Source organism: Lagenorhynchus albirostris, chromosome 3 (assembly GCF_949774975.1).
Source record: "Lagenorhynchus albirostris chromosome 3, mLagAlb1.1, whole genome shotgun sequence".
In the NCBI taxonomy this organism is placed as follows: Eukaryota; Metazoa; Chordata; class Mammalia; order Artiodactyla; family Delphinidae; genus Lagenorhynchus; species Lagenorhynchus albirostris.
The window spans coordinates 52,096,293-52,111,327 of record NC_083097.1 but is presented as its reverse complement, the minus strand read 5'-3'; the positions used below and the strand labels follow the sequence as shown (position 1 = coordinate 52,111,327).

The window sequence follows — 15,035 nt, the reverse complement described above, 5'->3', positions numbered from 1 at the left end:
TTTCCAATCACCTTCCACAGATCTTCACCCAAAACCCGTGAAGGGTAAGCATTTGTGAACTCTTTAAAATCTGAAGTGACAGTGCTTTTCCTCATGGCAATCTTTTCCCCCGTCTCAAATTATGACCTGTATGCTACTTATTGATTTCAGAAGAGCTGAATTATATATAAGCATAGTTACAAGAACACTTCAAACATGTATGGCACTTTATTCTTTCCCAAGTACCTTTCTACACATTATTTAATCTCATCAGCACTCCAGGGAAGCAGATATGAGAACTGTTGTTGTTTCTTATTTTAGGAATAAGAAAAAAGAGGTGGCCCAAGGAGGTCAGAAAATGTGCCAAAAGTCACATAGCCAGGCCTACAAATACACGGATGATTTTTAATCCAGTGCTCTTTTCATAACACTAGGGTGCCTTCCTAACTGATATAGGCTACATTTATTTAAAACAGCATCTAGTCCACAATATTTAAAGCAGACAAGATGCTCTACTAGTCTTTAGATGAAATTAACAGATTATTTGAAATGTGAAGTTTTTCTTTCACTTTAATAAGGCTTTATTGTGGTTCTCATCTGTTGCTTTAAAATAACGATATCTAACAGTCCAAAACTCATTACTGCTCTTAATGCACAACCAACACAGAGACATCACAATGGAGGCTGTTAAGAAGCATTACTCTTCTTTTCTACAGGAAGTTCGAAAGTCCAGCGATTACTGACGCCCAAACCACAATAAAGCCATGAAACAGGAACAGATACTAAGGATGCCACTTCCTGACTGCTATCTTCAAAATTATCTACGCTGTAGTGTAAACACAAAAATATGAGTGAAACTCATTCTCTTGAATGATGAGATAGTAGACACCTTGAACTAGTCCATCTACATGTTTGAAAACTGGATGTTCCTGCTGACATATTTAAATATTACTATGACAAGCTCTAGCAAGCTCTTCTGGTCATCAAACTTGCAAACTGCCACAGTGGAGAACTCAAACGCTTGGCTGCCATATCTTAAAACCAATCTACTGAATATGTATGGCAAACTTATAAATTCACTATATATTTCTCAGATAAGTCAGAAGTATTACTGAACACAGAAACTATTAAACTCCTTTTTCACTGCCATCTACTTTAGGTCAGCACAAAAGGTTTTGAAATCATTATAAAGCTGCAAATATATGGATCTGCATCTGTTACTTTTAAGACAAAAGCAGTGATCACTGGTTTCAAATACATTACTTTAAAAGATCTTAAAACGTTACAGGACATTTGAAAGGATTAACAGACAAACAAGAGATGTTTTGAAGATTACGTCATTAGGTGATGACCAGATAAGGGACTGTACTAATACACCATTCATCTGTATGACACATTTCGTGTTCAAGAAGGAGGTTAGGCAAATTCTAAGAATTGAATATAATCTACTGTTTCAAGAAAGAGACATCATTCATCATCAGTATATACACTGATTCATGTATATATTCATATGTATAGTTGTCATATATATAATTGTATGTTCATATATATAGCCGATTCATATATATGTGTATATATGAAACATACATATATTTTGTTCATCAGTATATATATTGATCAACAGTAAATATGCTATCAGCAGAATATCAGTATATACATTATCATCAGTATATCAGTATACATACTGATTCATATATATTCATGTGTGTAGTTCAGTCATATATATGTTTGGTCATATATATAATTATATATTCATATATAGTTCATTTATATATATATGTATATACATTTCATTCATGAGTTACAGAGCTTTAAAATGAAATAATACCAGGACAGTTATTTTCCAGTACTAAAATGAGTATTTCAAAGAATCAAAATTAATGTAAGAAATAATGAGAATAACAGAGTTGTAGAGAACTGTATCGTGAACACATGATAAGCATACAATATTAAGGTTATAAGAGGGCTGTGTTTGAAAACAAGAACATGCATCAAAAGCATGGAAAACCCTATCTGAGGATCAGTATTATTTTAATAAATGTGATTAAGACACCAAATTACTTCCTCAGAAATCACTAGCTGATAATCAACATCCAAATAAAGGAGGAAACTGCTCTAACCCAGTTTTTAACTTGGACTTCAGTATGGTCTGGGCTTCAGGGAGTCGGTGTGCCCTTTGAAATTCCAGGTAGAAATCTGACTGTATAAGTGAATGTGCATTTTTCTGGAAGAGGTATCTATAGCTTAAATCATATTTTCATAGGTTCTCAGATCCAAAGAAGTTAAGATCCACTGTTCTAAAAGCAGACTATTGTTTATCTGTGTACAAATACATAACTAAGATCTTAGATAATCTAAGTAACCTAAGTCTGAAATTAAGAAAAATATTTGACTTTCCCAAATTATTCATAAAAACACTTGAGAAAAATGGAACCTAGACTTGTCCTAATTAAAGGAAATGTCAGTCATAGAATGAACACTGATGGAAAATAAATATTTCAGGAAACCTATTGCTGTGAAAATAGACTTTAAAATTACCTAAGAAAGAAAATTTAGGTTATTCTGAAAGCTTTATTTTCCTTGGATTAAACAGAGAGTAGAAATGGCTATATCAGTATATTAGGATTTATTTATCTGAATAGATTCATACCGGAGTCCCCTCTGTTTTTTAAAATAAAACATGGAAACACCAGGATGTAAAGATAAAATGTTGAAAGAACTAAATACTTTTTTTTTAACAAAAGTGATAGTAGTATTCTGGAAAAGAGTGGGTACATTTTTGGTTATTACAATGATTAGGGGCTGCTCTGGGGGTGGGATGCTGGATGTCCAGGACTGAACTGCACATGTCAAGACAATGAAAAATTGTTCCCTATTCTGCATGTCATTCATATGCCCTGCTGGACATTCATATCAATGAAAAATCTGTAATTAAGTAAGCCTAGAAACTAACTCCATTGCACATATTTTTACAAAATTTTTTTGGCACACTTAAAGTTTCCAAGACTCTAACTACTAGAATCAATTGTGTAAATCAAAGTAAGATTACTTTCTATTTGGAAGTGTCCCAAGAGATAGTCACCATTTTGGAAAATCATGTCACTATTGAGGCCTGAATGTTTGTGTCCCACCCCTAAATTCATATGTTGACACCTAACCCCCAATATGATGGTAGGAGGTGGGGCCTTTGGGAGATGATGAAGTCATGAAGGTGAAGTCCTATGGCTGGGATCAGTGCCTTATAAAAGAGATCCCAGAGAGCTCCTTTCCGCTATGTGAAGACACAGTGAGAGGGTGCTATCTCTGAACCAGAAAGCAGGTCCTCAGCAGACATCAAATCTGCCAGCACCTTGATCTTGGACTTCAGCTCCCAGAACTGTGAGAAATTTCTGTTATTTTTAAGTCACCCAATCTATGGTATTCTGTTATAGCAATCTGAACTAAGACAACTGGCTATACCATTCTTGGACTTGAATGGACAAAACAAACCGCTTAAGTATCAGTCTGCAGTTTTTGCTGCAAGATTCGGGGTCATTCACATATAATCTGACTACTTCCTTATGTCTTACTACACAGCCATGCCCAGGCATTACAATTTGAAAAACATAAACAAAATGCTTTCTTTTATGCAGTGAGGATATTGCATAGATTAAAAAAAATTATCTGTATAGAAAAAGACCTTTAGGGAAAAACTAGTTAAATCCAAATAAAGTGTTGAGTTTAGTTAGGAGTACTGTACCAATGCTGTTAGCTTCTTAGTTGTGGCAAATGTACTATAAGATGTTAACAGTAGGGGAAACAGGGTGAGGAGTACTGTCTTTGCAACTTTTCTGTAAATCTAAAACTATTCTGATAAAGAGGTTATTTCTAAAAAGTTCATCTTTAGAGATTCATGGAGATTTCAAATTTGGAAAACTGTCCCTCTACTTCTGTAAATATCAGTTTTTAAACTATTAGGCTGAACAACTGAACTAGATGTTTTCGTATGTCAACAGCGGTTAAATATTGGCATGTTCATATGGTTCATCCTAGAATAGTGTGGGCCTAGTTTACTGGACTATGTTACAAAGTTTAGAATAAATACACTTTTCATTTTTAAAAATAAAGAGAAATTAGTTGCAATCCGCTGCACACACACATTCTCTTTCTTAGTAAATTCTCCCCATGGTTATACCGTGCTATCTGTGATTTTAATTGAAGGCTAGTAAAGGAAGGTGTTACAAAATATTTATTATTAAAAAAGGAGTACAGAGTCTGGATGATTGAAAACCATTGTACTAAACAATGCATTAATACGCAGAAGAGACAGATTATAGCACAGTTTATCTCTGAAGCTTACACCAAATTCCTATGAGGAAAAGATTTGAAAGGAAAAAACACAGTATTTGTAACCCTTCCTTAACGACAGTTTTCTTTTTTTCATAGGGTGGTATTCAATGAAGCTCTTTCATTAGTGGATCAATCTCTGAGTAAAGGTATGTTGTGAAAACATAGTAAGAAAAATTTTGTGTTTTTGCAGAAGGCCTATGAAATTTTTGAACATGTTCAGCTTCTGAGAAAACATGTTAAGAAACATGTTGAGAAACCTGACATTGGTGGAAAAAAAAATCTGGAAAAGCAATTAGTAGGTCTACCATAAAAAAAAAAATCACTCACCTGTGCACAAATCTGATGCATGACGTGACCAAATTCATGGAAGTAAGTCCTCACCTCATCGTGTCTCAGGAGAGAGGGACGACCTGCTAGTGGCTGTGAGAAGTTCACCACGAGGGCAGCCACAGATATCATGCGGCTCCCATCAGGCAGGAGGCAGCCAGGCTGGAGACCAAAGCAGGCTGCGTGGTTATATTTTCCTTCCCTAAGGAACCAGAAGCACAGTTGGTGAGATACAAACACTCTTCTCTAGCAACAACATTGGCATGGCCTCTCTTAGTCATTTAACCATATTTGATAACAGGAGATGCTTTGAAACATTTAATTCACCTTTTACAAAGTGGGTCGATGTTTTGTTGAAATGAAACAACGAAAACTAGACAAACAAAAACCCCACTATCACTTGATATGAGTTATATTTCCAAGGTTTCTTTTGTTGAAATCTTAATATAAGAATTAAGAATATACACCACAAGTAGGGTACAGCTGAATGTCCAATGTATTGTAACAAGCTCTTGCTTTTTGTCTTCAAAGATAGAGTCAATAAACACTAAATAGTGTTGAAGCAAAAGTGAAATAATGGAGTTTGACTTACTAGGTAGTTTTTCCTTAAAGTTAAAATTGATTTAAAAAAACTGATAAAAACTAAAATCCAGACAGTAATATTGTTCTTTTATTCAAGGAGGGAAGAATCAGTACTCATAATTAAATGAGCTCCTTTTATAAGCCAGACAGGCCTTTTTTGAAACAGAATGCTTTATTTAGCCTTGGAAAAAGCATAAATTATACTATAAAGTCATCTATTCTAGGACAATGTGATACCAGTGATGGTAGCTCTCAAAAGCTATGGGCCATTAGACTTTATTACAGGGATAGGTTTCCTCCTTTTTTCTTTGCTCAGAACATGAACGTACATTCAAGTTTAGTGTGAATTTTTTAGTTTGATGTTTTGATTTGTATATCTTTTTCTGTATTATCTTTTCTTTGCGACTCATAACTTTTTTCCTGCTGAAGTTATTCAGGTAAAATAAAAACAAAAACAAACTAGTCTTTTTACTGCTTCCTATTAAGATGTAGAAAGCTGAAAAGGGCATTGCTCCTATTCTTACAACAACATGCTGGACAATTTGCAAAGCACAACTTTTCTTGAACCCATCGGAAAGTGAAGGTTGAAGGGCAACCAACCTACAATCCATCTAAGACAGATGCCTCCAAGGAGAAAGAGAAAGGAAACAAGCACTTTTTGGTTTGTTTGTTTTTAACCTGGGGCAGACACTGCAGACATCAGTAAGAAAATTTTTAACAAATTGATAAAGATTGATGGTGAACCAGCAAAAATAGGGAACCACTAGGAGTTATTAGATAAGGGAAATTTTGCATCCATTTGCAGGGTCTTCTCCTTAGACCTCACTGAGTACACACAAAAAAGACAGGGGCAGGATGAGAGCTCTGGGAAAGAATCAGTGCTGATGCAAGCCTGGTGGAAGGGAGCATTGCCTAGATCCATTTCACCTCTCTCCTAGTGGACACGAGCCTTGAACTTCTCATGGAAAGGCAACAAACCCTGTTGCCCTAAGAGAACTGGTAAAAACCCACTGCCGCTGGGGGGATGGTAACACAAAAAAACACTCTACTCCTGAAGGTAGGGCAGGAAAACATCCTGGGCCCAGATCTACAGCTGAGGGTGGGGCAGTATCAGTATATAGGTCTACTCCTCAGACCCAGGGTAAGACTGAACAGAAAAGACCCCCACCCCACCTTTCCAGGCTAATAGGCATCCAGTAATAAACAATAGCAGTCTACTGCAGGGAGAGGAACAAGAGCATGAAAAGAGACCTGCTCTAAGGCACAGCACAAATGAACAACCTCAAACTAAGTGGAACAGACACTGAGAAAAACTCTGGCAAATAAGCTCTCATCCTAAACACATACAGGAATCTGAAGCTTTGGGTTCACTGAGGTTAACCATAGCAATAACAAGGTCCAAACCCAGCTCAACTACTAAATGGAATGAGTTAAAGACTCACATTAAAGGCCTAGCAGAAGTACATATGTGCCCACTGCCAGGTATAAAAATTATTTACTTCAGTCTTTTCTGTCTTATATAAGTGTCTGACTTAAAAAAAATTATAAGGTACATGGAGACGCAAGGAAAAAAGACACAATGTCAAGAGGCAAAGAGGGCAAGAAAAATAGACTCAGATATGACAAAGATGTTGGAGCTATCAGACAGAATATTTACAATAACTTAAATGTTAAAGGTTTTGGAGGAAAATGCACAGTCAGACGGATAATTTTGGGAGAGAGCTGGAAACTATGAGAATAAAATGAAAATGCTAGAAATAAAAAGCACAGTAATGGGGATGAAGAATGCCTTTGATAGTCTCATTGATAGACTTCCCACAGCCATGGGGAGAATCACTGAACCAAAAGATAGGCCAATAGAAATTACCCTAAAACACAAAGATTTTTAAAAGGGTGCCAAAAACAAAAAACAAAACAAAACAAACAAAGACTCAAGAGCTGCAGGACAATATCAAATGATCTATTATATATGTAAGTGGAATTTCAGAAGGAGAATAGAGAACAGGATAGAAGAAATATTTGAAGAATAGCTGAGAATTTTCCAAAATTAGGGAACTCCCTGGTGGTCCTGTGGTTAGGGCTCTGCGCTTTCACTGCCGAGGGCCTGGGTTCAATCCCTGGTTGGGGAACTAAAAGCTTGCAAGCTGCGTGGTGTGGGCCAAAAAAACCCCCCAAAAACCAAAAGAATAGCTCAGAATTTTCCAAAATTAACAACACTAAACCACAGATCCAACAAGTTCAAAGAACACCAAGGAAGACAAATACAAAGCAAACAACCAATAAAAGAAAAAAGAAGAAATTATCCCATATGCCTGAGTGTATGGAACTGATGAAAGAGAGGAACAAAGAGAAAATCTTGAAGGCAGTCAGAGGAAAAGAATGCAGTACAGAACACAGTAAGAACACAAAAAGAACACAGTAAGAATTACAGCCAATCTCTTGTCAGAAACTCTGCAAGCCAGAAGACAATGGAATGCCATCTTTAAAGTACTGATAGAAAATACCTGTGAACCCAGAATTCTATAAATAGTAAAAAATACATTTCACAAAAGAAAGTAAAGGAAAGACTTTCTCAAAAAAACTGGTATATATTACCAACAGACGTGAACTACAAGAGATTTTAAAGGAAGTTCTTCAGGCAGAAGGGATGTGATACCACTCTAAACTTGTAACTACAAAGCAATTAGTGCTGAAAATATAATAAATGAAGATATATTACAATCTATTTTGAATTGCTGTGAATAATAGTTGACTAATTAGTAATACTAACAACGCACTGGGTGTTAAGCATATGTGAAAATAACATGTAGGCCAACGATAGCACAAATGATAAGAAATATAATATAACTTGAAGGTAGACTGTGATTGAAGATATTGATATATACTTTAAACCCTTAGGCAATTTTTTAATTTAAAAATATTAAAAGGAGATGTAAATAATACGCCAACAGTAGAGACAAAAATAAATCATAAAAAAACCTATCAACCCAAAAGAAGTCAGAAAAGTGGGGAAAGTATAGATGGGACAAAAAGTAAGATGGTTATACTAAATGTAAGTTTCCTAAGCATGTCAATTAAAACACTATTAGAGTGGATAAAAAAGCAAGCACCAAGTACAGTGTCTATAAGAAATCCACTCTAAATAAAAAGGCAAAGGTAAAAAGTTAAAGGATGGAAAAAGATACACTGCAAATGCTAATCAGATGAAAGCTGAATGGCTATAGTAATAGCAGACAAACAGAACAAGGAATATTACTAAAGATAATAAGGAACATTATATAACGATAAGGGGACAGTTCTCTAAGTAGATATAACAATTCTAAATATGTGTATAACTAAAAGCAGAGCTTCAAAATATACTAAACAATTCAATATCCTGTGACAAATCATAATAGAAATGAGTATAAAAAAGATCGTGTATATATATGTATAACTGAATCACTTTGCTGTACAGCAGAAATTAACACAACATTGTAAATCAACTATACTTCAATTAAAAAAAATACATGAAGCAAAAGCCGACAGAACTGAAAGAAGAAAGAGACAAATCACTTAGAGACTTCATTCCTTTCTCAGTAATTAAATGAACAGGCTGAGAGAATATCAGCTCAGATATAGAACACCTGAACAACATTATTGGTCATCTTCATCTAACTGACATTTACAGAACCCTCAACCTAACAACAGAAAACAAATACTCAAGTGCACATGGAACATTCACCAAGACTAATTACATGTTGGCTGTAAATCAAAACAACTTAAAAGAATTCAAAGGATATAAAGTACATTCTCCAATAAGAACAGAACCAAACTAGAAATAACAGAAGGCTAACTGGAAAATATCCAAATATTTGGAAATTAAAAATATACTTCTATAAATATAGTCAACTTCTCTTTGACTAAAGGGCAAAGGCACAGATAAAGACAATGGAGCACAGACATTTTTTTTCAACAAATGATGCTGGAACAACTAGGAGTCCACATGCAAAAAAATGAGTCGAGACACAGACCTTACACCTTTCACAAAAAATAATTCAAAAATGGATCACAGACCTAAATGCAAAATGTAAAACTACAAAATTCCTAGAATATAATGCAGGAGGAAATCTAGATGACCCTGGGTTTGGCAACGACTTTTTAGATGAAACACTGAAGGCACAATCCATGAAAGAAAAAAAATCAATAAGCTGGATTTCATTAAACACTGTCAAGAAATTGATAAGACAAGCCATAGACTGTGAGGAAGTATTTACAAAAGAGACATCTGATAAAAGACTGTTATCCAAATACACGAAGAACTCTTAAAATTCACCAATAAGAAAACAAACAATCAGATTAAAAAATATACCAAAAACCTTAACAGACACCTCCTCAAAGGAGATACAGAGATGGTAGTCAAGTATATGAAAAGTTGTTCCACATCATATGTCATCAGGGAAATGCAAATTAAAACAACAATGAGATACCACTACACACCTATTAGAGTGACCAAAATCCAGAATACTGACAACACCAAATGCTGACAGGGATGTGGAACAATAGAAACTCTCATTCATCACTGGTGGGAATGCAAAAATGGTACATGCACTCTGGAAGACAGTTTGGTGGTTTCTTACAAAACTAAACATACTCTTACCATACAATCTAGCAATTGCACTCCTCGGTATTTACCCAAAGGGACTGGAAATTTATGTCCACACAAAAACCTGCACATGTTTATAACAGCTTTATTCATAATTGCCAAAACTTGGAAGCAACCAAAATGTCCTTTAGTAGATGAATGGGTAAATAAACTGTGGTATATCCAGACAATGGAATATTATTCAGTGCTAAAAAGAAAAGAAATGAGCTATTAAGTCATGAAAAGACATGGAGGAACTTTAAATGCATAATGCTAAATGAAAGAAGCCAATCTGAGAAGGCTACATACTGTATAATTCCATCTGTATGACATTTCAGAAAAGGCAAAACTATGGAGAAAGTAAAAAGATCAGTGGTCGCCAGGGGCTGGGGTGGTGGGGGAAGGGATGAAGAGGCCAAGCACAGGGGATTTTTAGGGCAGTGAAACTACTCTGTATGATACTATAATGGTAGATACACATTATATATGTCTTTTCAAATCCCAAGAAAGTATAACATCAACAGTGAACCCGAATATAATTTGGGTGACAATGATGTGTCAACGTAGGTTATAACAAATGTACCACTCTGGTGGGGGACGTTGATAATGGCGGAAACTGTGCGTGTGCGGGGCAGGGGATATACGGGAAATCTCTTTACTTTAGGGTCAGTTTTGCTGTGAATCTAAAACTGCTCTAAAAGATAAAGTCTGTTTAAAATAAATAAGTAAAAATAAATAAATAACAACAACAACAACAGAAAAGAACTGTGTCAGGCTGAGCTAGGAGTGAGCAGGGACATGGGAAGGGAAGGCAGACAGAGGAGCGGAGAGAAGGGAAGAGAACCCATGGACATGTACACCAGAAACCGTGCACTGAATTTGATAACATTTTCAGCCAGTCCAGCCTCTGGATGTTCAATGGGCCCATCAGTGTTTCTGGAATAATTCCATGTAGTTAGACTGAATTGTTTAAACAGGTAAACAGATCTATAAATATTATTTTACCGGGGAAAACAAACTAATCTGCAAGGTGTTTATCCTGTTATATTTTATACATCTTGGTCCATTATGAAACACCATAAGGACTTTCGACCAATTTAAAAATCAGTGCCATTGAGGGGTTTTTATCTTTCTTTTTAAAAAATAAATTTGATTTATTTAATATCAGAGGTTTCCTTACTCTGAGAGTATGTCTTTTTTACGTTGTGTTTATAAAATGATGGTGATTTTTTTTTTTTTTTTTTTTTTTGCGGTACGTGGGCCTCTCACTGTTGTGGCCTCTCCCGTTGCGGAGCACAAGCTCCGGACGCGCAGGCTCAGCGGCCATGGCTCACGGGCCCAGCCGCTCCGCCGCACGTGGGATCTTCCCGGACCAGGGCACGAACCCGTGTCCCCTGCATCGGCAGGCAGAGTCTCAACCACTGCGCCACCAGGGAAGCCCAAAATGATGGTGATTTTAAGCCCTTACCTGGCAATCTTATGTTGGAACCATTAGAGGTTTCTTTCCTGTTGTTTGACAATCTCACTGTTTGATGAATAAAAATTGATACGTGATTTAAAAAAAGAAGAAACTGGTCTTTCCTAATCTACTACAAATATCCTTTTTTTGAGTCAAGTAGACAAAGAAAACAAGAAGCAAGCACGTCAGGAGACAGAAAGTGAATATTAACTAGGTCACTACCCTCACAAAACATCACTCTCTGGTCCCCATACCTGAGTGCTGGTAGCAATGGCCAGATCTCTGAGCACAAAAGACACCAGTTATATCTTGGCAAAGAAACAGCAGGATGGGGTAGCTAGACTTGCTATCTTTGGCCATGGAAAGAGAATCTGGGGACAGTTATAGGAGGCTCCAATGCTGAAGGAGTTCCCCTGAAAGAATTCTTGGCCTAAAACTGTATCCTGACACTCTTCAATTAAAAATAGACTTATCCAATTTGACATGGGTTTATTTTTAGATCATATCAGAAGTGAAAGTAAGTCCATAAAGCAGTGGGATCAGACAACTCTGCCTCCTGTCTGGTTGACAATAGTTAACCAGCCTCCTTCCTGAAGTCATGCAAAATCAGTAGGTTACGAAGTTGCATGTGCTGCTGATCTAGAGAGATGCTATTGATATAATTTACTCTGGCCTAGTTAGTAAAATTGCAACAAGCTGGCTTTGTTTTAGAAAGCAGCCTACAGAGAAAGTAATCCAAATCCTTTCATGTCTGATGAAACACTGTGGAGTACATAGTTACTACATGCTACAGAGACAATAATAATAATATTTTTAAGTCTTACTACTGATTGAATGCCCAGGCTGGGTGATTAGCATATATAGTCTAATGCACAAAACAAACCTGTAAAGCAAACATCATTCCCATACAATAGAGGTGGATATAGAGACTCATAAAGGTTATGTCACTCAAGCATTCCAACTCAAGTTTGACTGACTGCCAAGATTTTGCTATTCCTTTATACTGTGCTGCCTTTCAGCCAGACTGAAGGGAGTGGACATAGATTTAAGAGTACTGGCAGACAGATCACCTGAATAATAAACATTCTGAAGTCAACTTTAAATTAAGAAATGCAGGGAATTCCCTGGCAGTCCAGTGGTCTGCACTCTGTGCTTCCACTGCCGTGGGCCCAGGTTCAATCCTAGATAATGATGATGATAATGATAATAGTGATGATAATAGCAGCTCACATTTACTAAGCACTTGCTGTGTGCTGGGTAGTCTTCTAAAAGCTTCGCATGTAATTAACCATTTTAGTCCTTACAACGACCTTACAAAGCAGGTATGATTGGTATTCCCATTTCATAGGACTGTAATATAGGTAAGGAAACTGAGGCAGAGAAAAATTAAGTAACCTGCCTAGTAAGTGATGGAGCCAGACATTCTGGCTTCAGATCCCACATTTTTAATCCCTATACTAGGAATCACATATGAGAATTATGAAAGACAAGAATCTTAATCTGGGTAGGAGTTGAATCCCTAAGGTCCCTTCCAACACGGTGATCCTCAGTACCTTGGATAGAGGTCCAAGTAGAACTGTCCTAATACTTCTCCCGTAGCTTTATCTTTCACAGTGTAAAGTGTAACACTCTTATGCCAAACATGAGCATCTGTCACTTGCTCAAATGAAAGTCCCAACAGCTCCTGGTAGATGTTCAGTAAGCCTTCAGTGACCACTTCAATTGGGAAGTATTCCTTGAGGATCTCTTGGTCTACAGAGTACTTGAGTTCTTCTGTCTCAGTCATGTAGTAATATAGATCCCAGGCATTGATTTTCCCATCGTATTCAAGACCTCTCTCTTCACATTCCTTTTTCTTCAAATTCAAAATAAACTCTCGTTCTGCTTCACCCAAGGGTTTTAATTTCTGGCTTAAATCATCTGTGAGGAGAGGGAAAAGTTGGCAATCCATTGCTCTTGGAAGCAGGCATATTCATACATACCACCAGTATTTTAGCATTGTGCTTCCTCCTTTGTCACACGCAATACAGATACATCAGGAAAAAAGAAGGAAGGAAGGGTGGAAGGAAGGGGAGAGGAAGGGAGGGAGGGAGAGAGGAAAGCAGGCTTTATTATGACAGCACTGCTGTTCTCTTCAGGGTAATTTATTTTATGGCTCCTCACCCTTCTTCTTCTTTTTTTTTTTTTTTGCACCACCCAAATCAGGCCACAACTTCCTTACATCATCAACAAAGCTGAAGTTTATCTCAGAGAACTCTGCCTTAAGAACATTATAATTCAGGGAATGAAGCGATAGTGAAACTACACTCATGTACGTGATTATTCTTCAATGAGGTTAGGCTCCTCAGAGACCTAGGGAAAACAAATCAGGTGTGACCTGAGGTCAGAATTACTGAAAACTGTTCATCGCCTTTGAGAGCCATGGGTTTAGTTAATCACTATCTCATTCCTACGAAGAAGGTCTATTTGGACATGGCAATTCTACTTTTTAGATGGATACTGCAATTTAACACTGTGGTCCGTTTTTGACTATTGCACTGTATTTGGCTAAAGGAGTATGCTTTTATTATGTGTTTATTTTCCACAATTTGCTACATATGTAAGATAAAAAGCATTGCTTCTGTAAGGGCCATCCCCATAGTGTGAGGTGAAGGCAGCAGCTTGAGCAGTGCTGTGAAACAAAAAGAGGAAAATCATGGAAGATACAGAGAGATGTAATTCTGATTAGAGAGAAAACTGCTTTTAAAAAATTAAGTTAATGAGGTATTGTTAAGGAAAATTTTCAGTATACACAATCACCACTAAAGGAAACATTCTCACCAAAACTATTAACTCCCCAAGCCAATCTCTTGTATACAATACATCAGAACAGATGGCAATTACTGGTTCACATCTCTGTTGTTTCCGCTCAGCAGAAAATTCATTGAGTAAAGAACCTTGTCTTAGCCCTTTCTATAGTCCAACTGTGTAGCACACACACTAATACAGGGCAGTTATTTCATAAATGTCTCATGAATGAATAAATGAATTATATAATAATGAATAGCTACTATTTGTGCAACACCTGCTACATGTCATATGTGACGTCAGCATATACATTAATAATTCAAGGTGTGGCCGTAGAGAACGCAGAGGACTAAAGTGCAGGCTGCATGATGATTTTGACACATTATTAATCATCTCCAACTTTAAGCTAATAAAATTATGCACTAGTTGTTAAAGGTGAATAAACTCTGAAAGGGGTCCATGAGAAAGTTAAAAAATAAATCATACTCTGGTAAACTCTGATTAGAGAAGATTAAAACAAAAATTAGTATTTTTGCAATGGTTATGTTATTCAACCATTTTCACTAAAATGAAAGAGAAAACCAGAGTGACTTGGAATAGTGACACTGAGATTGAGAGGGGTAAGGGTGATAGAGTGTCACTGACTAAATGTCATGGACATAAGCTCTATGGTTTTAAAAAGATTAATGAAAAAGTGATTTTAAATGAATGTGAAGATAGTTATTAGATAACAATTTTGATGCTTATTATTTTATATTCTTTTATGTATTAACAAGTGGCTTCTGAAATATAAAATATTTTTTTGTTTCTATATGCTCTATTTTCATTTATGTCCTGTCAGCTTATTTCATACAACAGGCTAATCCTCTCTCTATAGGTCCCTAGACATCTTCTTAGAAATTAATATAAAAATCCCCGTCAAGATACAAATAGAATGAAGCAAGGACCATA

The 15,035-nt window shown here is 36.3% G+C and overlaps 1 protein-coding gene across 5 annotated transcripts in view; it reads right to left on the bottom strand.

Annotated features, from left to right (window-relative positions):
- The window catches only part of NLN (neurolysin), a 100,182-nt gene that overhangs the window by 18,355 nt on the left and 66,792 nt on the right, over window positions 1–15,035 (bottom strand). For all 5 annotated transcript variants that reach the window (XM_060143021.1, XM_060143022.1, XM_060143024.1 and 2 more), the window contains 2 exons: window positions 12,851–13,217; window positions 4,636–4,837 (listed from right to left, as the gene is read on the bottom strand). In XM_060143021.1, coding sequence (XP_059999004.1) covers window positions 4,636–4,837; window positions 12,851–13,217 — 569 coding nt within the window. The remainder of the gene's footprint in view (window positions 1–4,635; window positions 4,838–12,850; window positions 13,218–15,035) is intronic.